The sequence below is a fragment of the Lepisma saccharinum genome, chromosome 24, assembly GCF_977018435.1.
Source record: "Lepisma saccharinum chromosome 24, izLepSacc3.1, whole genome shotgun sequence".
Lineage (NCBI taxonomy): Eukaryota > Metazoa > Arthropoda > Insecta > Zygentoma > Lepismatidae > Lepisma > Lepisma saccharinum.
In genome coordinates this window covers 47974519-48000985 of record NC_139252.1, presented here as the reverse complement: position 1 = coordinate 48000985, position 26467 = coordinate 47974519, and the positions used below count along the sequence as shown (strand labels likewise).

Genomic DNA, 26467 nt, shown 5'->3' with positions numbered 1-26467 from the left:
AGCAACGCCCTCGAATTATGTCCACCTTTGTGTATCACGTAATAGACACGGCGGCCATTACAACATAGATGTTGGGCTCCGCCCTTCAGTGATTATGACACCGACAGACTGCTTACGCGCAGACAACATCGCTTACGCTTACCAAAACATTTTTTTTTATTTCTTCGAAAAACACGTGTGTTTGTTTTGCTTACCATGTTTTTACGGCCAAGTACATAAACAGTTAAGACTTATCACATTACTTATGGCCGTTGCAGCATCTGCACTTGATATAATCATGCAATTTTAATTTCGTTAATTTTTGGGTTTTGGCAGGGAAAATATGGTTTATTTTATTTGTGTTTTATTTTCTTCTCTAAGTTTTAATAAAAAAAAAAACTCCAACTTCTAAGTTTAGATCAACATGGGTATTTCAAATATCAAATTTCAATTTGGGAATTTTTTTCCCGAGGGAGGTATCGTAACAGGTTCCCCTGATTAGAGAAAAGTAGCAAGCCAAAAGCAATAACCTCCCTCGTCGGCCGTTACTCTCTCAAGCATTCAAAGAATGCTAAGTCAGTATCAAATCTATCTTCCTGGTTGATTGAAAGGAAGTTGCTGATCAACGGGTATCGGAGAGCAATAACCAGGTGGTGGAAGAAAGAATAAGTTAGAGTGTAACGGGCGACTGGGGGTCTTTTGCATTGGTACGAGGAAGGAGAAAGATCGGGGAGTTTGAGCGAGTCAGGATAGAGCATTTCTAGGAGTCTTCTCCGAGGATTTCTTTAGCAAAGAAAAGACATGTAATATCCTTCTCTCTAACCATGTTGATCTGAACTGGAAGACATAAACCCAAATTCTTAGTGTTGTGCCATTTCAAGTGTGAAAGTAACCTCTCGCCTATTACCATCGAGTTATCTGCCAAAGGGCGAGTGCTCACCACTGAGGATGAATGATTAAGCAAGCTACATCACCCAAGCATAATGGTTAGGATTCTGGTAAGATCCCAACGAGCAACAGCACGTTACGCAATGGATCATAGTAAAAAGGGTAACTGTAACGTTCACAGTATAATATTAATATTAATAATTACATATAATTATCATTATATATACAAAATATGTAACACCTTCATTGTGAAGGAAGGTCATCATTTCCCGGCGACATGAGCTAGCGCCGTATTGGCAACACTGTGCGGTTTCTCCATAAGCGCCGTTGTGTCTTCTGAACGTGAAAACGACTTTAACATGTTTTCCCACTGTTTTTACAAGGCAGGCGTTTATGGTAGCTATGTCTTTCGCAAGAGTTCCGATACACAAGAGTGTCCACGCGTTCCTTAAACAAATTGTAGCAAGGAAGTCGTTTAACTTCGAATTAACTAAATTAATTTTATGTAAATTGTGTTTAAATTTGATGTGACCTGATATCGATCTTAGTATTATCATTTAAAACTTTCTAGATACATTAAATGCATAAAACCATGGAGTCTTGCTGTTTAAATTTAGTACATTTTTGCATTAATAACCCACATATGTAAATTTTTGTTTAACCCATATCTCCCAATCACCTTGAATTTTGTTTTTATCTCTTGGTAACAAATCTGTATATGATAGTAATATATTCGCTCGATGATCCATTATTCTTGCTTCTTTAGCATTTTTATCTGCCGGGTCATTATAATGAAATCCTCAGCTGATACATGTTGGGTTGATGCATAAGTTCGTAGCGGTTTTGTTCACCGAGGCAAAAGTATATTTATTTGATACTAATTTGAGACGAACAATATACATAAATTAGGGCCTCCCCGATAGCGTCGTCGCTTTTTACTCAAGGGGTCCCGGGTACGATACCCGGTGGAGGCACAAGTGGTTCGGATCCCACTTTAAACTGTAGGTCCAGTCCCGATCAGCCTTCCTGTGCATTAAGTGGACTTAAAACAACACATAACCGATTATTTTGAGGAGTGATTATTTCTTTCGAAAAGAAGGAGGTTAGAGAGAGATTAACACCCCTCGGGCAAAATGAACTGTCCTTACTATGCATTGTGTAAAGGGACAAAGGAAAACGCGGTGAAGTTTTTCGAGCAGTGTTTGTAGAGCCTTTGAGTGAAAGGCCGCGTTGCTTCACGCGTAGGCTGCAGAAGTTTACTTGCAGCAGTTGGCGTCGAGATCTCTGGGTATGGAGAATTCGTGAATTTGACTGTGCTATCGGCAGCAAGTTGCAGTTAGTTATTCTTGGACTGTTTTTGTAGATGTCGTCTGCCTAGTGGACAGTTAACAGTGACCTGTGTTCCGGACAGTTAAACGTTCGCGTGATTGACAAAAGAGCGCGCGGAAGTGAAATGAAGATAGACGTCGAAGATCTTCGAGGGAAAGAAGACATCAAGGAGCTTCTGCCAATAGTGTTCCCTCCCTCCCCCTAGTGTCGAGAGCTCTCGAGATGTGTACTTTTATATCGGAAGTGTTGATTACAGTCAACGTAAAAGCGCAGCGCTGAGTAAATTTCGTAAGTAGGTCGACCATATTCTTTTAATTGAGGTTAAAGTGTTTATTTTCTGTTTATTAATCTATGTTACTAACCTAAGATTAATCCAAGGCAACTGGAGGTAATATTTGTATTAGTTTTAACTATGTAAAACAAAGCCCTCCAGCTTTCCAGGGCAAATTAAAAATGTATTAACCTCTAGTTTATTTTAGAAGTTAGTAATAAAAAACAGTAAAGAATCATTGGGGTTTTCTTAAGCAGTTTTAAAGTGTAAATTAGAAATGTAAAACCAAAAATATGTTCTAGCGTAAACGAAACTGCGACACAAAAAGTCCAAAAACAACTTTTATCGTCATAAACAAATCAATCAAGCGAAGCCGGGGGACGCCACTTTGAACAACTGTTGTGAATGTAGCAGCTTGTGAAACTTGTGCAGGTAATAAAAGTATTACATCTTCGTGCACCGATTTTCGCTTATAACTTTCGACTAAGTCGTTTCCAGACCAGGGTTCCTTATCTCAAATTGATACATGTTCCCTTCTCTATTATCCCTGAAAGTTTGTATCATCAGCCCGGAAACACCCTGTACATACATTTATATATGTAAATATATGTGTGTGTTTGTGTGTGTGTGTATCTCAAATCCCGGCCAGGGCAGAGGGTGTTCTTTGTGAGTTTCCCTTCATCAATTCCGTCTACTCATCATTCATCGTCGTGAGTAGCCAAAAGTGGCAGAATATCGACGCTAAAATAAAAATAAAAATGCAATTTCTTAATACTAACATACGTATAACTTTCTGAACCTGCTTACCAGATTTTCTGCTTTCGTCACTGTATTAATACGTCATACGTATGTGTTAATGTGCGTGGGTTTCAATGTTAGGAAGTAATTGTTTAATTTTCTTTGAATCCAGGTTGCAAGCCTCGTCTAAGTTCCCCAGAGCCAGGGGTCCTTCGTCTCCCGTCGCCTCAAGTCATGCCCGCAAGAGCCTTCCGCCTCTCCACGCCGAGCCTGGGCTCCACCACTGCCCTCTACCGGCTGGCGAAGCTACTAAATCAGCGCGGAGCGGAGAAGCCGGTCCACAGGAGACTCAGCTGGGAAAGGTAAGCGAAGAGACCGCGCCCTTCTGTGTGCATAATTAACTATTCTTTTTATTTCACCGCTGCTCCCTGCGGAATGATGAAAAATGAGTTTGGAAATAGGCCGGTGAACCCAGGAAAACGTATTTCTGGAAGCGAAACGATGAGCAAATAAGGATCGGACGAATGAGAAAGGCTTTCGTTTCTTCCAGCAGGACGGTGCACGTCCTCATTAAGTCTGATTTATAAACGCTGCGGGAAATAAGAAACCGGGGAAGCTGTGTTGGTTCTTGAGGAATTGGGTCTGTTCGTGTGCTTTTCGAATGCTTTCAGGGAAGGCAAACATCATTTGTATGAATTGCTCCCTTTTGGCTCTGATGTTCTATTTCTATCCTTCTCTCTTTCTCTATCTCTGTTTGTCTATTTTCTATTTCTCCCTATCTCCCTATATTTAAGCTCTATCTTCCCCTATCTATTTCATCCTCAATTTCTACCTCTCTTCCTCTTTCCCTTTCTCTATCTCTCACTGTTATCTCTCCTTGTTTCCTTGTTATCCTCTTTCTTTTTCTCTCTACATCTCTTTCCCTTCATTTCTTTCTCTCCTTTACTCTCTTTCTCCTACTGTTATCTCTCCTTTTCTATTTACTTAACACCCTATCTTGCTGTTAGCTCTATTCTTATATATTTCCTGTGAGTTGGCAACCTGATTTCCTGTGAGTTGGCAACCTGATTTCCTATGAGTTGGCAACCTGATTTCCTGTGAGTTGGCAACCTGATTTCCTATGAGTTGGCAACCTGATTTCTTGTGAGTTGGCAACCTGTTTTCCTATGAGTTGGCAACCTGATTTCTTGTGAGTTGGCAACCTGATTTCCTATGAGTTAACAACCTAATTTCCTAAGAGTTGGCAACCTGATTTCTTGTGAGTTGGCAACCTGATTTCCTATGAGTTGGCAACCTGATTTCCTATGAGTTGGCAACCTGATTTCCTGTGAGTTGGCAACCTGATTTCCTGTGAGTTGGCAACCTGATTTCCTATGAGTTGGCAACCTGATTTCTTATGAGTTGGCAACCTGATTTCCTATGAGTTGGCAACCTGATTTCCTATGAGTTGGCAACCTGATTTCTTATGAGTTGGCAACCTGATATCCTATGAGTTGGCAACCTGATTTCTTATAAGTTGGCAACCTGATCTATCAGTTGGCAACCTGATTTCCTATGAGTTGGCGACCTGATTTCTTATGAGTTAGCAACCTGATTTCCTATGAGTTGGCAACCTGATTTCCTATGAGTTGGCAACCTGATTTCTTATGAGTTGGCAACCTGATTTCCTATACCGAATTATATAAGAAAATACATGAAAATATCAAGTTATCGAAATCTCCACTTGAAATCGATACCAGTTTCTATATATCTATATTTCCAGCAGCCCCACGATGTCCTGGGGATCTGTGTGACTCACACGACCATCTCGCCCTCTGGCGGATGTTGCCACCGTTTCTGAATGGCGGCAAGAAGGAAGGGTGAAAATTACAGGGGACTCTAAGGGAACGAATCGCTTCGTTAAGACGTTCCTCCCACCGGATGACGAACCCCGAGGAACGCGGATGGTGGATCAATGTTGAAACTCAAAACCAGGAACTGTGTCGTGGAACGACATCGTTAGAGAAACAGCTTATGTGGTTACTATAGAGGAACCACAAGGAAAGAAACCTGCGTAGAACCTCATCGCGCTGGTGTCACGTGCCAGTTTCACACGACACAATGAATGTTGCAAGGAGGAATGGTTTCTCGGAATCGACAAGAGATGGCAGCACGCTATATAAATAGGAGCGAAGGAGATTATAAAAAACTTAGAGCGGAGAAGATGGATGATATATATTATAGTAAATTGAGAAATATATAAAAGAAGAGTTCAAATACTATAATAGAAGTAAATAGAATGATGTATGTAGTAATGTAAAAGAATTCAGAATATAGCCGCATATGAAACGTTTAGGAAAGTCATTAAGCGACCAAATGAATTCAGAAATGTATCTCATCTCAATTTCTTTTTGATTCTCTGACGAGGAGAACATCGTCAGCTTTTGCATTTGTCCGTTCCCCGGTGGCGCTGTGTCAAATTAGACGCCCCGAAGCACTTTTCGGTTGCGCTTTTTATTAGTCGCACTGGGCCATTGGCAGCGCTCGTTATTAGCGATCCTGGTTATTCCCCTTTGGTCGTCAAATAGGAGGTGGCGCTATTGTCAGTTTAGTCGACCCTACTCTTTCTACAAGTATAGCTTGTATTGTTTGACAAAGAAGCGGGGGGAAAGCGAGCACATAAATAAGATTACGCTTTAATAAAAGAAGAAGAAATTCAAAGTAAAAGAAGAAGAAGCCATTTCCATATTAAAAGAAGAAGAAGCCGTTTTCATAATAAAAGAAGAAGAAGAAGCTTTTTCCATATTAAAAGAAGAAGAAGCCTTTTAGAAGAAGAAGAAGCCTTTTAAAAGAAGAAGCCTTTTAAAAGAAGAAGAAGCCTTTTAAAAGAAGAAGAAGCCGTTTCCATAAGAAAAGAAGAAGCTTTTTCCATATTGAAAGAAGAAGAAGCCTTTTAAACGAAGAAGAAGCCATTTAAAAGAAGAGGAAGCCTTTTCGATTATACAAATACATATATTTTCTCTGTATTTTGTTAAGTTCTCAGAATATAGATCCGCATTTTACTATATCCTCTTGGCTATAAAACGCTTTCTTATTTGGAATTCTCAAACAAAGAACCTATCCCCCTGAGAATAAGATATCTGTAGCCGTGGTAAATAACATTTAAGTACGTACCCACAAGGGGCGTAGCATTAGTGGCGCCCAACGTGGGGCTAGCAGAATTGTGACTGAGAAAGCAAAGAGAGAAAGCCAAGATGGAGAAAGCAAATAAAGTCGAGGACGAGGACAGAGAAACTATAATGGAGAAAATGGAAGACAGAAAGGAAATATTAAACTGTTGTGGAAAAGAGGGAAATAAGGAAGAAACTATCCTATGCAGCTCATGCAAAGAAATGAAACATTGGCTATGTGAGAAGATAAGAAGAGAAAAGTACATAGGAATAAGTGAAAGAGGAGATTACGTATGCAAAAATTGCAAGGAAGAAAGGATAAATGAAAAGGAAGAGAAGAAAAGGGAAAAGGAAGAAGAGAAAATGAAGGAAAAACCAAAGAAGACAGAAGAGGTGAACATGATAGAAATGTTCCAGAAGTTATCGATGCAGATAGAAGAGAGTAATAACAAAAATAGCAGAAGATTAGAAAGAGAATTAAAAACACAGATGGAAGAGAATAACAGAGAAGCAAAAGAGAATAATAGAAGACTCGAAGAAAAGATAGATGAAAACAGCAGGAAATTGGAAGCATCGAGGTCCGAAACCCATGAGATGTTCTTGAGATTGAATGAAACCTGTGAAGGAAATAGAAAGTCGCTGGAAAGTAAGATAGAAGAAACAACGTTGTTAATCGAGAGTATAAGTTTAGATACAAATAGAAGAATAGAAGAGGAGGTTTCGAATCTCAGAGAGGAAAATAAACAAAGAAACGAAAATTTGGAGAGAAAGCTGGTTGAAAGTAAATCTCAAATAGAATTAACCGTTTCAAGAATAGAAGAAAACGAAAACAATATAGAATTAGCCGTTTCAAGAACAGAAGAAAATGACAGCAAGACAGAAGTAGATGTTTCCAGAATAGAAGAAAACGAGGACAAGATAGAAGAAGTGAAGGTCCTTATAGAAGATAGAAGTTGGAAGATGAAAGAGGAAAGTTCCAATGACGAGCAGGACAGCAAGATAGAAGAAGAAGTTATAAAGTTAAGCGAAGTAAACAAAGAAGAGGAAGATAAGAAAATAGAAGAAGATGAAAGAGGAATAGAAAGTGAGGAAAAATTTAGTTGTCAATGTAACGATGAAGAAATCCATGTCAAAATGAAGATAAAAGAAGAAAGTTCCAATGACGAGCATGACGGCAAGATAGAAGAAGTAGCTATAAAGTTAAGAGAAGAAACCACTCAGGAACTTAAAGAGGTCAAAGAAGAGGAAGATGAGAAAATAGAAGAAGATGAAAGAGGAATAAAAGGAGATGAAAAATTTAGTTGTCAATGTAATGATGAAGAAATCCATGTCGAAATGAAGATGAAAGAAGAAAGTTCCTGTGACGAGTCTCTGACGGAGAAAGAAAATAAGCATAAGCCGAGCAGAAGATGTAAACAAAGAAGAAAGAGAAGTAAAATGAGATTTAGATATATTCACGTAAAGACATGGAAGAAGATGAAGAGAAAGAAATTAAAAATAGAAAGGAACCTGAAGAAAGTTGAGAATACGCTAAGAAGAGTCGACATAGATCAAATGGATTTTTATGCTACTTCGCCAAAGAGAAGAAAGAAGAAGACGAGACGGAAAAGACAAGGAGAGCATGCATTTGATGAAGATGTAGAACATAAGAAGAAGACTTGGCAGAAACCAGATTGTAAGAAGAGAGAAATGAAAGTAATTTCTTTACTGGAAGAAAGTTGGAAGAGGAGGAAGAAGAATCTTGAGAAGAATAGAAAAGAAAAGAAGAAAGAGAAGAAAAGAAGAGGAAGGAAAAGAGAAACAAGATAATAACAAGCAACGAGTATCTGAAAGAATCGGAAGAAACAAATATGACTGAATAGTGCAAAGGAAGGAGATGTTATGACTTATTTAGACTGGCAAGCAGACGTTTCTAGGATTAAAAAAGTTCTCTGAAAAAGTTCCAGTTCTCCAGAAGAAAAATTCGTGGAATTATTAGTTTGGGGCAAATAATAATGATCTAATTGAAAGAAGAAAAATTTTAATTCTTTGATGTTTAGTTCCTGTAAAAAGATATATGTATATATATATGATAGTCATCGTTGGAGGAAAATCTATTCTGCAAGTGATATCTTAAAAAAGAATAATGACTGCTAATTTATGTCACCACCCCCATTGAACAATGAGACTGATAGTGAAAGATCAAACCTGTAAAAGAAGAGATGCCAAAGAAAGTAATATGGAAAATGGATGTAAACTTTTCAATTGTACGAACAGAAGAGAAAGATGAGAACAGTTAGGCACAGAAGGAAGTTAATCATGAAGAAAACTCTCAGGAAAAAGAAGAAGATAATATGAAAGAAGATCGAATAGTATCAGTAAAATGAATTCTTTGTAAGCTTATACGACGAGAAGTCATCGTGTATTTAGAAAAGTGCAAAACAAATGGGTTGTAATCCCAGAAGTTAAAGAAAAATCGGTTGTATTCCGAGAAAAGGGTTGTAATCCCAGAAAATAAATATATCTAGATACATGCTGATATGAAATTAAGGCTGATGTGAAGAATTATTGTATCTGATAGAAACACTTAGATGGTCAACTTAGAGAAGAGAGAGAATTCTTTGAAACGAAAAATCTGAGCTAACTGATAATCTGTAGAGAGATTGCTGAAAGAAGAAAAGGGTGAAACGAAAATTATTATTTTGGCAGGACATCGTCAGGTAAAAACTATCTTGGAGAAATTAGACGATCAGACTTGCAGGAGATGAACTATTGAAGAATTATATTTTGTATTTAAAAATAACTTAAGATGTCACGAATATTTCCGGAACGGTGATTAGATGTCTAGAAACGAAAATAGAAAGAAGAGATAAATCGAGAGATGAGGAAAAATGCTGCATGCCAGGAGATATAATTTCACAGTGAAAGTGAAAAGCAATGTAAGCTGTAGAAATGAGAACCAATGAGAAAAGTCAAACGAGATGTAGAGAAAGTGGAAAAATTTATCTATTTCCAAAAGATTTTTTCCAATATATAAATTTTTATCCTCAAGGAGGGGGATATTGTGTCACGTGCCAGTTTCACACGACACAATGAATGTTGCAAGGAGGAATGGTTTCTCGGAATCGACAAGAGATGGCAGCACGCTATATAAATAGGAGCGAAGGAGATTATAAAAAACTTAGAGCGGAGAAGATGGATGATATATATTATAGTAAATTGAGAAATATATAAAAGAAGAGTTCAAATACTATAATAGAAGTAAATAGAATGATGTATGTAGTAATGTAAAAGAATTCAGAATATAGCCGCATATGAAACGTTTAGGAAAGTCATTAAGCGACCAAATGAATTCAGAAATGTATCTCATCTCAATTTCTTTTTGATTCTCTGACGAGGAGAACATCGTCAGCTTTTGCATTTGTCCGTTCCCCGGTGGCGCTGTGTCAAATTAGACGCCCCGAAGCACTTTTCGGTTGCGCTTTTTATTAGTCGCACTGGGCCATTGGCAGCGCTCGTTATTAGCGATCCTGGTTATTCCCCTTTGGTCGTCAAATAGGAGGTGGCGCTATTGTCAGTTTAGTCGACCCTACTCTTTCTACAAGTATAGCTTGTATTGTTTGACAAAGAAGCGGGGGGAAAGCGAGCACATAAATAAGATTACGCTTTAATAAAAGAAGAAGAAATTCAAAGTAAAAGAAGAAGAAGCCATTTCCATATTAAAAGAAGAAGAAGCCGTTTTCATAATAAAAGAAGAAGAAGAAGCTTTTTCCATATTAAAAGAAGAAGAAGCCTTTTAGAAGAAGAAGAAGCCTTTTAAAAGAAGAAGCCTTTTAAAAGAAGAAGAAGCCTTTTAAAAGAAGAAGAAGCCGTTTCCATAAGAAAAGAAGAAGCTTTTTCCATATTGAAAGAAGAAGAAGCCTTTTAAAAGAAGAAGAAGCCATTTAAAAGAAGAGGAAGCCTTTTCGATTATACAAATACATATATTTTCTCTGTATTTTGTTAAGTTCTCAGAATATAGATCCGCATTTTACTATATCCTCTTGGCTATAAAACGCTTTCTTATTTGGAATTCTCAAACAAAGAACCTATCCCCCTGAGAATAAGATATCTGTAGCCGTGGTAAATAACATTTAAGTACGTACCCACAAGGGGCGTAGCACTGGCGGGTGGGGAAAAGGACGGGGGGAAGGAGCCTTGAGCGCGGCCAACGTAAGTGTTGCCAGACCTTTTTATTTATCGGGAGAATTCCATAATAAACTATCGCTATGGCACCTCCAACGGCCTGCTCAAAAACACGTTTCCTGCTCATCTTACTTGAACATGGAGTGGAGAGATAGAGTGGAACTCCACAAAGCTATGAAAAGTTCTGTTTGAACTGTGAGATTATGTCAAATGATACTCAATTGTGCTAGGACATTATTATTATTTTATTACTATTACTACATTACTATTTTTAGAAAATATATTTCTATTTTAAGTCGCTTTTGTGCGTCTACGGGTAAGTACGACAATATGGATGAATGAAAAACTGATGAAATGGATGAAGTGACACAGACACAGTGAAACGTCCTTGCCTTACTAGGTAGAAACACTGACTTCGTAGCGTGGGCAAATTATTTTATACAGGTATGTGTGTGTATATATATATATATATATATATATATATTGAATGCAGCAACATAGAGGCAGCATAACTGACAAATAAAGCATGTGAGTGTTAATAACAAGAAATATGCTAGAAAAACTTTCATCGGCTTGAAAATACTTAATTTTCTATCCATAATATACTATTCTTAAATACTTAATTTTCTACAAAATTATATAGCGGCATGGCCTTCCAGAAGGAAGTGCAAGGATGGTCGCCAACCCCCCCCCCCTTTTCTGGAAAATGAATGTTGACATAAAAGTACCTATTATTTCAGATGTATGGGTTGATTTCAGTCACAGTAATTTATATCCATTATTATAATAGGGATGTCGGAACGTGATAGTTTCAAACTCAAGTGGCGTTTTCTAAGAGGTCAACATTATTAGGGGTAATATGCTTCGTTTACACTCCGGATAAAAATACATTATTTCCCCCCTCGCTGGAAAAAAATCTGTGGACGTCCCCTTGACCCCCAGTGCGCACGCCTATGCCCCCCCCCCCCCCCCCGAGAACGTCGTTCATCTGCTACTATTAGAGCATCGGATTTTGTAGCAGATCTTCTGGTTTCCCAAGGAACAATCTCCCGAATTTTTTCAAGTCTGACCTGGCAACACTGGCCCGAGCACTGATAACGGCAGGGAAGATGCGCGAAAACTTTTGACGGAAGGTTATTTTTCCTTGTGGTCGAGCTATACTCGTTAAGCTGGTTCGTAGACGAATTGAAGTTCGGTTCATTATTTTCCTTACTTCACCTTTCATTAATTCACCGTTCATCCACATAGTTGCGATTAATCTAGATGGGTAGAAGAAGTGACGCAATGTCAGCAAAATACAAATACAAAATTCTAGTAACACACAGAAATCGATATGCATCAAGCCAAGGTTGATTGTTACATCAACTGCCACAGTTAAACGTGTAATTTGGGTTTCTTTGAAATAATAGTGTCTGATCATCCCTATTGATGCATTTTTATTTACTTATTTATTTATTTCATCTTCTTTTACATGGCGAACTTAAGGCTGTAGAGCCTTTTCTTCCACTTGACCATGTTTACAAAAAAAATTGAATGTGGAATATTGAAATATTGAAAAAAGAAAGAAAAAAAAATATAAACATTACAGAATAAATAAAATACAAAGAAAAAATATATACAAGAATGATAATCTAACCTATAGATATGGGCACACACACTCAAACTCATACATACATATTCTTGCCCTTACACATACACACGTACAGTTAACGGCAAAGATAATGGTAGGCAAATTGTCCACCGCTATTTTCTTTACTTTTTTATTCTATATCCTGTGTTATTTTAAGGAATGAAACTATGTTGGTTCGTAGCAGACATTTTTCTGTGCTTATCGAAGTCATTATTTCAATTCATTGTCATCATATTGTGTAATTCAGACCGAATGAGAATGGTGATGGACAATTCGCCTTCTGTTTCTTTCGCCGTTGAGTGTACAAGCAAATACATAACATTACACTTACTTACAGACAGTCCAAAACGGTATGCTTTGACGATAATTCATCTTAACAATTACGTTAACTCATTTTTGTGCCTTACGTTCTTCTATCATTCTCTGCACCCGCCATTAGGGAAGTCAAACATTTAATTTTCAATTTCATAATATGTGTAACTTTTGAATGTCACAATTGAGGAAGAGACATGAATTTCATTCTTAGTACATCCCGCAAAAGAACAGCCGATAAATGTAAAGTAGATAAATATGGAACACCATTTTTATTTTGGAACTTAACTAGTAAGGAAAAGAAGTATAATAGAAAGATTTTGCTCTGATGTGTACGGAGACATGTTAGGTGTACGTATCTTGTTTAGGAAAAGATAGACACTTATCAGAAAAGTAAACAAAAAAGGCAAGTATGTACATTTGGGAAACGGTCGACAAATATGGAATACCTGGTGCTATACTATACAGGGTGTCTCAAAAGTAATAGCGCAAACTGACGCGGTGAAAGTACACGATAATAGAAGCAAAAAGTCTCAGTAAACATGGGTCTGTAAACGAGGCGTTTTCGAGATAATCGCGAATGTGTGATTACAAGCCACCACTGACTTCATTGTTTTTAAACGTCGTCCTAGTTGGTAAAATACCAATAATACAGTATGAAAAATCAGATCTCATTGCTTTTATTGAACATTCTACTTACTTTAACAAGGAATACAGCACTAGTTTAGTATGTTCTAGGTTACAATTACTGTACACTCGTACCTGTTAAAGGAGGTGTTCAAAGTGTCGTTCTTCCATGTGGATGCAATACTGTACGTGATTCCGCATTGAGTTTCGAATTCGAATCGTGTACTTTCACCTGTGTCAGTTTGCGCTATTACTTATGAGGCACCCTGTATAAAAATAAAATATAATTATGAAGAAAATAACGTTGTTTATTTGTAGTTTGATCAATGTTACAATTATAACAATGGGATAGATTTAACAATATCAAAGAAAGAAGCAGTTATACAATGAGTCTTATCAATGATGTCACATTGTTGGAACATAACAACTCAACTGCGAAGCAAGCCAAGGTAACAAGCAACCATGTCTGATGAACGGAGCGTGTGTTCTTCCCGAAACGTTAAATCAATAAACGTGTTTATCACGTTAATAGAATAGAAAATAAAATCCCTGGGGGCCACGATGTTTTATTACGAGAGTTTTTTTATGATTCGTTGAAAAATTGTCATTTTTAATTATTTTATGTGCGTGAGTCATATGCAACTCACGCAGCGCTATAACGTACGCCACGTGAGTTCTATTTGGCCCACAGCATATACAGTAAACCCTCGTTAACACGAATCTCAAGGGACCGAAAAATCAAGAGTTTGTGTTAAAAAAATTCGTGCTAATCGGGAACTCAAATTTTATTGTTGCAATACAGTTCTTTCTACACATTAACCATTTACAATACGTATTATGTATGTCATCATAGAAAACACCACTACAGTACTACGGTAATTAACTTTTAAGAAAAGTACTCGCAGATCATTTTCTGGCGAAACATTCCTGTATATTGCGCTGTAACTTCACGACCAACTGTACTCATAGCTTAACCCTCGGATGCATGTGTGGGGTCATTTTGACCCCACTGTCTGTTTATTTCCTGGTATTATAATAAAATGTGAATAAATAATTCTGATTTTCTGTGACATCTTACCATGCTACTTCAGCTATAGGAACATGTATAAATAAATTTCTTACAATTTATTTTAAATTATATTTTTAACGTTTTTTAACAATACCCCTCCTTTCCATGTGTGGGGTCATTTTGACCCCAGCCTGAAAACAGCAGGAAAACATTCATAAAGGGAAATTGATCCTACATATTATGTTCAATTATGCCCAAACTAAACACAATCATATCAAGGTCAACCACCCACCCTGCCATAACTCACTGCAAAGTGCCCATGCGCAGATGTATTTGGCGTGGATCGAGGTCAACTGAGAGAAGTTGGGATGTTCCTGTTCGTGAGCTTTTTCTCAACAAATTCTCCAACCCGAAGTACAAAGCAACCTTTGGAGTAAATCGTTTCGAAGACATCAGAAGACTGCTCTGTTCTGATGACAAACATATTGGCGCTGCACGTCTGGAGACTGATCACATGGCTGCATTTCGATATATCTCGACACTTTTTATCAAAAACTGTCGCAGAATCATGGTACCCGGCGCCTTTATTACGATTGATGAACAGTTAGTGCCTTTCCGTGGGAGATGCAAGTTCCTGCAATACATGCCAAGTAAGCTGGCCAAATACGGCATCAAGATCTTCTGGTTGTGAGATGCTGATAACTTTTACGCCAAAGACGGTCTAATCTGCTTGGGACGACAGCCTGGAGAGACACTTCAAAATAACCTCCCCAGCAACGTCGTGAAGAAACTGTGCTACACACTGCGAAACTCGGGAAGAAATATCTCAATTGACCAATTCTTCAAAAGTCATGACTTGGCTAACGATCTTCTGTTTCAAAATGTAAGCATTGTTGGAACAGTAAAGAAAAAACAAACGTGAAATCCCACCTGCACTTACCAATATCAAGACAAGACAGCCTTGCACATCACAATTCGCCTTCCATGAAAATGAGACCCTGGTAAGCTACATGCCGGAGAAAAATAAGAATGTTATTCTATGCAGCACCATGCATCATGACATACACATTGATGATGACGATTCTTAGAAGAAGCCAGAAATCATAAAGTTTTACAACCAAACAAAGGGTGGAGTGGACCCCATGGACAAACTGGTTCAAACATGCACCTGCAGAAGACAGGCACTTCGATGGCCAATGGCCCTCTTCTATAATGTAATCAATGTAGGCGTTCTCAATGCATACACATGCTACTTGTCACAGCATTCTGATTACCAATCAGGCGTCAGTCTCAGACGCCCTATGTTCCTTATCGAGTTGGGGAATGAGTTGATTGTTCCTCACATGCGGGAGAGGTGCCAAAGCTTGAACCTGGAGAAACCAGTAACCGAGGCAATGAAACTTTGCGGCTTAGTAAGGCAGTCACAGAGACTGGAAAATAGATCTTCAAAGAAAAGCGCAAGATGCCAGGTCTGCACAAGACAAGAGGACAGGAAGACGACGTAACGTTGCAGAAGATGTGGGAAACCTGTGTTCAAGGTTCACAGCAGTGTGATTGTGGTGTGCTCAGAATGCGAGTGAGGTGTATTTAATTGCCATGAGAGGCCGGCACATTCTTCTTTTTATTTCTTTTTTATAATTTTTTAATTTTTATTTTTTTAATTTTTTTTGTTCTAGATAAAATAATATTTAGTGATGTATTGTGTTATCTCTAAAATACTGTTTCTCAGGTCAACTGGAGTTCTGATAATTGCGAGCGAAGTGTAACTACCATTAATATGTAGAACAGTGAATTGTCAATACATTGTTATTTTTTTGGGGGGGCTTAGATAATAATAATAAAAGTGTATTTGATTCCTATGTTATATTCAGAGAAATCATTGATCAATAAAACCATATTAGCTGAACTATTTAATCTGTCGTACTTATTTCAATGCATAATTGCATTGGGGTCAAATTGACCCCACATATGTAAAGTTGTAAAAAAAAAGTGACATGGATCCGAGTGTTAAACTAGCGGTCAATTTGTGACACACACAACTGAATTCGTTGGTTAAAAACGTATAAGTTCATTGTTGACGCGATGATCGCGATTGTCGAGCAATTGAACCCAAGTTTTAATCTTGATGTTACTCGTACTGGCTATGGTTTAAAGAATAGAAAAACACATTTGAACACATTGTTGATCTGAATCTGTTGGTTACAATACTGTATAAGTTGATTGTTGACAAGATGATAGAGATTGTTGAGCGATTTCTTACATACCTAGCAGAGGAACGACAGAGGAAAAACTTTGAAAGTTCGTGTTAAATGAGATCTAATGACGCAACGGACTAAGAAACAGTTCGTAATTCGTGGTAACCGAAATTCGTGTTCACCGATAAAACTTCCTATAAGACATAATACATCTCTGTCGAGACCAACATTTTGTGTTGACCAGGGTTTACTGTATATTGTTTTTTTCTAAGCAATTACTGTTTTTTTCTGAGCATTGTTAATGTTTTTTCTGAGCATTGAGTCTTTTGTTATTTGTAACATATCGCTGTAGTATACTATTGTATCGATATCATTCGAGGAGCTGGCCAGCAATAATTCAAGGCCAAACGCACAATTGGAAAAACTTCATGAGTGTTTTTTGTTCTTGTTGTTTACTTGTCAGATTTTCGGTTTAGCATCACTAAATAAAATTTTCACGAACCATCTGCAATTATTTTTCCACGTAACATGTATGTTACAGCACGATATCGTGAGTTGCTTGTGCACCACGATGCTCCCAAGGTAAGGAGATGTGTGAGTTAAATACGCTTCACGAGGCACGGGCGTAAGACTAGCGTGAGTTAAGTACAACTCACGTCGCAGTTAACGTGTTAGATTCTTGTAACAACCTCAAACTACAAGAGGAATAAGATGTAATCTATTTGTCTTATAATTCTTAATAAAGGGTGTTTCATAAAGTGCGCAGTTTTTGAAAATGCAACGGGTAATTGGTTCAATCGACAGAGACGTCTGCACGAGAGTCATGGTGAACTTCACAGATCGAGTTACTGCCTGCTTACAAAACGGAGGTAGACATATGCCAGACATCATTTTTGACTTTTAAATCGCATAAGAGCATATGCCGGACACTTTTAACTTTTAAATTATTAAATCGTAGTAAATATGTAAAAAAATAAAAAAACAAAATGTCAACTTTCATGCAATTTTGGCTGAGTTATTGCATTTTCAAAAACTGCGCACTTTATGAAACACCCTTTACATCATCTAAATAACAGCGGGATGTACATAGACTTAGTCCACTTCCTCTCGGAACATACCGCACACCCGAGATGAGAAATGTTTGGAATCTATATCCTCAACATCAGCCTCCTCCCACTGTGTCTGAAAGGAGAAAAGTTCAGCAACAAAAGAACCTTGACTGGAAGAGTTTCAAAATCCAATTTCCTGAGGGTGTGAGGCACGGGGGGGAAAGGGAGGGGGCGTCGACAAAGAAATCCTATCATAGCATCTCAGGTCAGCGTGACGTAATGGGGTTAGCTTCCGACATCACGAGTTCCACCTTATTGCAAGTTTGCATTGTGTGCGTGTTGGGGTGGGGGTGGGGGACACCTGATAATGAAATTCGCTTCTAAATTTGCTGAGTTAACCGGAACTGCGAGTTTGATCGTTTAAAGTTCGGTTAACCGTTACCTTAATCTGATACGCGGTAACGGTAGTTTAGACGTAAATTACCCCTCATTTGCCAACATCTGCATTGGTCTGGTGCGGAACACAATCAGCTTTCACCACACGCCAAAACTAAATGCAAAGAGCTATAAGCCTGGTTCTCCGAACCTAACCACATCTGTATCATTAGACCTAAGCGGAATTGTAGGTTAGGAGAGCCAGGTTTAGAGCTCTTAGGATTTAGTATCGTGGAAGCTGGATGCGCTCCGCATCAGACCCACGTCTGCATTACGTCCACTTTGTGAGTATTTTTGAATCTCTGGTACACTCAGAGAACTAAATGCATCATATTGATGCACCAGAATCCATCGGTTAATGCACTAAAGTGTGTTTTGTGGCTTCTTCATAGATTCAGATTCACATTTGATGCATTTGGGTGCATTTTTGTATGTCGTGGAAGAAACACCAAAGTGCATCATTTGATTCAACTGAGGATTTATTACAGTCGAGATGTACTTCAATGCATCAGTTGATGATGCGTTTTGATGCACCAGAATGCATTTTTTTCGATGATGCACTTAAACGTTTCGTCTGAGCTACATAAACTCATAAATAAATCCTCACTTGAATCAAATGATGCACTTCGGTGTTTCATTCACGACATACAAAAATGCACCCAAATGCATCAAGTGTGAATCTGATTCTTTGAAGAAGCTATAAAACACACTTTAGTGCATCAATCGATATGATGCATTTAGTTTAGTTAGTACACACAGAAAACTAATCGCATCAAATCTATTTGATCCTGCTTGCATAAATTATGTTACCTTACCTTACCCTGTGACTCTACAGCCCCTGTAGGGCCTTGACCTCCTCCACAATGGATTGCCTGTCTATCTCTTGCTTTCTTCCGCCATCCTCTCACTCCCAGCTTCCTTAGATCCTCCTCAGCCTCCTGCAGCCACCTCTTCCTTTGCCTTCCTGTCCTTCTTCTGCCCTCTGGTCTTTCATACATTAATTTCCTCACACACCTCCTTCCCTCCATCATTTCCACATGTCCTAACTATCTTAGCCGCATCCTCTTGATTTCATTCACAGTATCTTGCTCCTGATGCAGGTCCTCGAGTTCTTTGTTTTTTCTTATACGGCAGAGTCCCCTTTCAATCACCGGTCCATATAATTTCCTTAGGATTTTCCGTTCCCATACGAGTAGGTTTTTCTCATCATGTGCTGTTAGACATCATGCTTCTGCTCCATATGTAACTGTGGGTCTTATTACAGTCTTGTATAGCCTTATCTTGAGTAGTTTAGATATGCTCTTTGAGCTGAATAACTTCAAGAGTAAAAAATAGCATTTGTTGCCTGCAGCTATTCTGTTGTTTACCTCTCCACTTATATTATTCGTATCTGTTAATATTGTCTCTAGATCTTTGAACTTCTCAACTCTTTCTAATTCCTGTTGTTTACTTGTATACCTTTAACTTCTTGATACTTTATCTTCTCCCGTGTGTTTATTATACTTTGCTTTTTCCTTGTTGGCTGCGAGACGCACTCTTTCTGCTTCATTCTCTAGATGTACAAAGCTTTACTTGATTCCCATCTCAGTTCTGCTTGTTAGACATACATCTGCATTCTGTTGAATATATTTCCTCCTTTGTTTATTTCTATCCCTTTTTCCAAGACCAGGTTGCATAGCTGGGTCGAGAGTACATCTCCTTGCCTCAATCCTCGTGATATTTCAAATTCTTCAGTATATTCGCCTCCTAATTTATGTTAGATTTCTTTAATGAAACAATAATGAAAACTTGTTTGCAGTATTTTTCTATAACCATGTCAAGTCACGTGAAACGCGTCAGAAATCGAAAAAAGCAAAACAGATAGTTCACAGTTCAAAATCGAAGCATCGGTCTTACAGACCTCTCCATAGTAATTGTGTGATTATCAATGTCCATGGTAGTTATGGGGGGAAGTAAAAGCTGTTTAAAACTGATGCAAAACGACGGTATGAGGTCGAGAACTCTCTATGTGATCGCAAATTGAACGTCTCTCAAACAGCATGTTTAACATTATGTTGATATATCCGTAATGTTTTTTTTAAAAAAAATATATGAAAATCAATATCATTTTTGTGAATATTTCTTTTTCATTGACAGCACAAGGTTATGCAAATCCCACTTTAATAATCGAAAGCTTTATAGTTTAAAATTACTATATAGCAACACTATGTAGTCCATATCAGAGTATATAGTGTGTGTGTGTCGGGAGGGGGCGGGTTGAACTTTGTCCCTCCATATACAAAGCGTTTCTGCACCATTGAAAAAAAATTTGCTGGCAGCACTGTATATCAGACAAGATCTAACATAAATAACAATCCATACATTAATTGCTTTTGTATTATATTCAATGTGCGATATTTCAAGAACATAATTCTTTGTAATTTCTTCTGGCAACACTGATAATTGCATTCCGATAGACAGAGCTAACCTTAAAATTAGAAGAAAAAAGGTAGAACATTCCTGTTTCAATATGCACCTTCTTTCCCTTCCCATATTCGATTTTTTTGTAAGGGAAATAATTCCCTGGCAACGATGATTAATCACTAAAATGACTCCTACTTCGCTTGGCTTTAGTACCAATTTGACCTCAAATATGATAATTTTGTAAAGAATAAATGTCGGATGGCAACACTGATTAGGCCATTATGAAGTTGTGTCTTGATTTCTACAAAAATTGGTTTCGAAGCCTTTGAAGTGAATTAATTTCGCTGCTCTCAATCGAGGAAGTGGAGTTTAAACAGTGGGAGAAGAACGGAAGAAATAAAGTTGAACCTGTGGCAGGAAAGAAGAGAAAAATTCTTGGGTTCAATGAGGAAATCCCACTTATAATTAAGCGTAATTTCTCAATTAAATTGTTCCTCTTCTCCAGACTTCGCTCTTTGTCTCTCTGCTCCTACGGGAAGTTGTTGCGTTGTCGGAGAATTTGCATTTTAGCATAAATTCCGTCACTTTTTGTCTCAGAGGAACAAAACGTTTCTTGCAGAAGTTAAGGGAATAATTGTGCCCCGCTCTCAGAGCAAAATGCGATTAACGAATTTGAATATAACAAGAGACGATCTTCGTGTTAGAGGTGCTGCCATCTTTTGGTGTTTTTCTCGACTGTGATCACAGCGAACCTTTTTTTACCTCCTTAGTGAATGGGAAATGGTTCATGGACTGAAGCGAGAACGTCTACGTTCGCTTAATTTGATGAGTAGGTAAAAAAGGGTCAGATATTTTCTCTCGACGGTTGAAATTAGAGAAAATATTGACTTTAAAGTGGCACTGAGTCGTAAAGAAGAGGAAAAATCTTGAATATTTCTTCAGAACTAGAAATATTCAAAATATTGTTACTGGCGAGTTCTGTTAGTTTAAATAGCACTTTGCAGGCAATGCAAAGCAAATAGTAGAGAGGATGTGAAAAACAAGATGAGTCAGCAACAATTAGGCTAGTGTGGGTATAAAATATCACTAAATACGCTACAAGAATTAAAGGTCAAATATGTATAAAATATTTTTTTCATTAAACTTCTGGTGTTTCTCAGCAATCACGATTTATTTCTCGCGACTGAAAGAGATGAATATTTCTAGAATACCTGACGAGTTTTATAGTTTTACATCAAAATATATGCTTTGTAAGATAAAACTTAACTTCAAAACGTGGTATTAAAATGTGGATTTCATAAAAATAATCTTTTCCAGCTTTCAAACTTAATCTGTTTCAATTAATATTTACGTCTTTCTGTAATAAATTTAAACGCTACAAATATTTGCACTTTTGTATTTAAATTGTTTTTTTTCAACCAGATTGAATCTGTTTCTTAATGAGAACATTGTCCGAGTTTAGAAGTAAAGGAGTGTTAGCTTAAGAATTAATTTATGCGAATGTTAAAATTATATGCTAAATTTGCAATTCCCTTAAGTTAATTTATTAATTTTTTATTTAGATTTTATAAAATGCATATTTTAGAAACTAAACTTAATTAAACACCGTTGTCCAATTGAGAGCAAAAGCCTGCAAAGCGACATTTTCATTGGTTGGCGCGTGATTTATGCTTAGAGTCCCATCGCCGCTGTTTTCGAGCTTTCGAGCCCGGAGCCCGCTACTTCTTGTCAAGTTGCTCCCCAGTTGTCCTCACAACGCTGGGTTAACATAGAAACATGGGAGGTGGGGCTCTAACACGCAACCTCTCGCACCACAGGCGAGAGCTCTACCCTTTTGGTTACTCGGGAACCCAATAAGTGTGTTGTTTTTTTTGCCATAAAATAATATTTTGACAATTAAAGCAAGAAGACTTATGTGGGAAGGCCATGGCACGAATGGGAGATGAAAGAAATAGGATTCTTGTTGGGAAACCTGACTGTAAGAGACGAAGATGGAAGGATAACATTGATTAGTACCTAAATGAAATCGGTAAGGAAGGGAAAAGATTGGATTGATCTTGCCTAGGATAGGGATAGATGGAAGGCTTGTGTTGCTGCAGCCATAAACCTTCGGGTTTAAGAAAGCTAGAGAGTTAGTTATGTTATATGCGTATTGTACAACTATTTCCTGTATTATATTAAAATAAGTTTGCAGTCTTTTTACTGCTTGACATTGCAAAGTGAAATAACATAATTCAATCAATCGATCAAGCTTCTGAGATATCAAGCGTTTTCCGAAATTAGAGGATGCTGCGAAGGAAATCTTCTATCTCTTCTCGTCCGATTGAGATGAGAGGTGTTGTGACGTAAAGGACTCAGCATCCTGGTGGCTTCTTTCAAAGCGAAGGGAGATGAAAAAGAAACCGGGTCGACAGGAAATGAACGACCATTCCTTTCTTCCTTCCACACATTTTTCCATTCCTCTGTGTTTTGTTTCCTTCGCGGGAAAGAGAGAATCCACTTGCTTCTTTCTCCCCTTTTTTTTCGTCCGTAAGGGTGGAGAACCCTTACGGAACATGAGAAGACCGACGATGCTCGGAGCGAGTCTAATAGGCCGGCGAGCGTCAAAGCACGCGGGAGGCCTGTAAAATGAAAGTGGTGTCATCACTTCGGAAACCGTGCCAGCGAGGTTAGAAAGCAGCAAGAAAGGATCGGAAGACGAACTGGAAAAACTACACATTTTTCTTACAAACTTTAACCAATCTACGACTTTCCAGCATTACTTCTATTGGTATTAGAACCTTTTATGAGAGCTTTGTCAACAAAGTTTATTTCTTGTTCCTTACAATTTCTTGCATTTAGCTGATTGGAGTGGTCTTCAACATTTTTCCTTTTGCGGGCAATTTGCATTCTATAAGGGACTGACGTACGTCCATACATGAGCTTTACAAATATTTGCATGGTATGTTCAGTATACATGGTGAGTCAGAAATGTTGCTACAGAGGGATTCAGTTTCTAAGGAAGGTGCAGTGGCCAAGTAATACCTTACAGCTGAGTACAAAAGCATGTAATGAAACAGTTGAGAGACATGGTAGGTCAAAGCAAGTCAAAATCGTCCCATCCAGATCTACAGAGTCCAAAAAAAGGTAAAGTGCTCCCCTGTGCTTTGCACCACGCCATGAAGGCGTATAGGGGGTGTAGAGTTATGGCCCTACACTTTCTTGATCACGGCCAAAGGTGGAGGTGATGTGATCAGCACCACGCCCCTGGCCGCCCTTACCCCGTACATCCAGGTACCCAATTTGTACGACGCTGGGTGGGCGCCGGAGCTGGTTGAACAGGTGGAAAAAAATCCCGGTTCTCCCCCACCGGGGATCAAACCCGGGTCTCTCTAATAGTAGTCAGACGCCTTAATGACTGAGCTACGTGGCTCGGGATAGGCGAAGCAGATGCGAGATCACTCATTGATCTCGTAGAGAACAAGAACAGGTGTCTGAATCATGTGTCTCCTGATGAATCTGACTCGGCTAGTCTGTCCACTGGTAGATCCACCAGATGCAGCCAAGGATCCTCTAAGGTCTCTTTTAAGTCGGAGAGGAAGCCTGCCAGACATTCAAGTGAACGCAGTTAGGAAGATCACCTTATGTGAAATTTTATGATAAGTGGCGAAGCAAAAACCTGAAAACCTTCTCCAATGTTTGCAGAAAACAGCTCATAGATGAAAAGCAGAAGACGTGGTTCTGAAGGAAACCAAAAGCTCTTTAGTCATATGATTCTCGTATCTGAAAGTGAAAATCCCCGCAATGCAGAAAGATGCTGTACTAGATCTGAATGGAAACTTGTTACGAGATAACGGAGAGTGAGTGGGAAGAAGTCGAAGAGTTGTGGTCCACGCAAGAGGAAGCTGACTCTCGTTTATTCTCATATGCCTTACAGCTGTGAATGCTGGCTCAAAGGCAGTCGTGATTGCAGCTGAAGATGCCGATGTCATGGCTCTTTGTCTTGGGTTCCTAAAGAAGACAAACAATCATGATATCAGTAGCGCTATCATCTTTTTAAAAATTCACTTATATGAATTTTAATAGTATATGCAAAATGTACAGTTCCCTGAAGCTAAGCTATCAATTTTTTATTTAAATTTATAAAATACAGCTTCTTAGAACTAAACTCAACTAAGGGTTAAGGGTAGGATATAATGACGTCATGTTTACACGTTATCAACTTATCATAAAAACAAAGACAGAGCGAGAGGGGGAGAAAGTAACAAAAAAGAAGAGATATGAAAGAAAAAGGAATTAAGATAAATAAAGATGTAAGCGACATAAAGAGAGGGGAGAAGGAAGAGAAAGAGAGAAGCAAGAGAGAAAAGGAAACCGAGAAACAAGAAAGAAAATGACAATGAAGAAGCGAGACAGAGAGAGAGATGGTGGATAGAGAGTAAAAAGACAAATGAGACAGAAAAGGAAAAGAAAATGAGAAACAAACTACATAAAAGAGAGAGAGAGACTACGCACAAAGAAAGAGATAATTTTTAAGACTAAGAGCAGAAGACGCAAAACTGGAAAGAACTATTTGATGTCTATTAATTGCCCGGAATTTAGTCACAGATAATACAAATATATAATAGTGATTATCGTAGTATAACATACCCTGGACAGTAAAATTTGAAACGTTCATCAAATGACTGTTTTTGTACTATATATTTGTCCGAAGCCATCGTAAATCAGAAATTTGCAATATCATAAACTGATATATCTTACAACTCAAAAAAATTGAGATTTAATTATTCTTACAATTTTTCATGCTGTGTATATTACTCCAACGTATAATCTTGTTTGGTGGCCTTTGCAGGTTTTCAGTTTCCTCCTAGCTGTTGTCTTTCGCGCTCGGTTCTTTTCACGGCTGTTCCACCGTTCCTGTTCCTTACTTACGCTTCTATTGCGAACAATCTGCTCCAAATTCCCGCCGGAATTGTCTCCTGCGACTCTCAAATCTCCAGAAACCGCCCACGGAGACACATAACTTGCAGCTGTCACGCAACCCTCCACACCGTACCGTCGGACTGGCTGCATATGCGTCAGGCGCTTCTTACATACGAAAGTACACCCATGAATGGGCAAAACGAGCGGTATATGCTCGAAGCCCAGTAGTACACGTATAACGTAATTTGTCTGTGGTAGTGTGCCCTTAAATCCATATTTAAGGGCACACTACCACAGACGAATCACGTTATACGTGTACTACTGGATCGTGAAATGAAAGACGCAGTGAATATAGTCATCATCTCCATGTTAAAATGCAGTTTAGTCTGTTACCAATGCAATGATATATGAAAGTTAAAAAGTTGATTGTGGGCTGAAACTTCCAGGACGAAAGTGGTTCCAGGCAGGACTCTAAAGGGCAAAGAAGAGAATTTGGAAAAAAATATATTTCATCGCTGGAACACAGATGAAGTTCGTGTGTTTGAGATAGAACAGGTACTGATTTCGCACTGGGGTCATTCCACGCCATTTCAACGAGGTCATGACACCCACCAACTCCGATTTCGATGAAATTTGGTATACACCCTTCCTTTATGGTTGAAAGAAAACCCTTAAATTTTTTTCACTCCATCTCAAACGGCACTTTGAAATGTCATCAAATCAGTGTTGTCTGTCACTATTGAGACCCTCGACACAAGATACCCTTGCTTATATTGTATTTCTTTTCTCCTTAACCAATCATCAGATCTCTTTGAAACTTTACACAAAATTCAATGAAATAATGAGGATTGCAGAAAAAAATACATCAGTACTCAAAAACAAATATAGCTCTGATATTTCATTGCTTACCTACTAAAAGAAGTATATCCTATACATTGATTTCCCTTCAAAATTGAATATCAGTCAGTTTTGACCCTAAATTTCAGCCATTTGCATTAGATGTGGTGAAAAAAGATACAGAACATAAAATGTAGCCTGAAATGTACTGAGAACAATGTTTTTCACCCCAGAATTCTATAAATTTTCTTAGCTGAGTTATCATAATTATCGCAACTGTCTGCATAGGCCAAAAATGTTGCAAGCCATGAAACAAAGATGGCCGCCCTTTTCAAACGAAGTCTAGTTTTAGAAAAATAATGCCTGTTTTGAACTACCCTTGTACAGGGGTTACAATGACAAAGAAATGAAGAATTTTAAAAATGGTCGAGCGACCAGGGCTGGGTCATTTGGTACGGATTGACCCTGAAATTTTAGGCAATTTCCAAAAAAAGTAAAATTTTCTATAGAGGGAATATAAAACCCAAACATTTTATTTTTTGTAGAGAAA

At 38.1% G+C, this 26467-nt stretch overlaps 1 protein-coding gene across 1 annotated transcript in view; it reads left to right on the top strand.

The window, feature by feature from the left end:
- Nucleotides 1-26467, top strand: part of wake (ankyrin repeat and fibronectin type III domain containing protein wide awake) — a 727887-nt gene that overhangs the window by 480807 nt on the left and 220613 nt on the right. The window contains exon 5 of the mRNA XM_083110519.1: nt 3378-3567. Within this exon, the coding sequence (XP_082966645.1) occupies nt 3378-3567 (190 nt within the window). The remainder of the gene's footprint in view (nt 1-3377; nt 3568-26467) is intronic.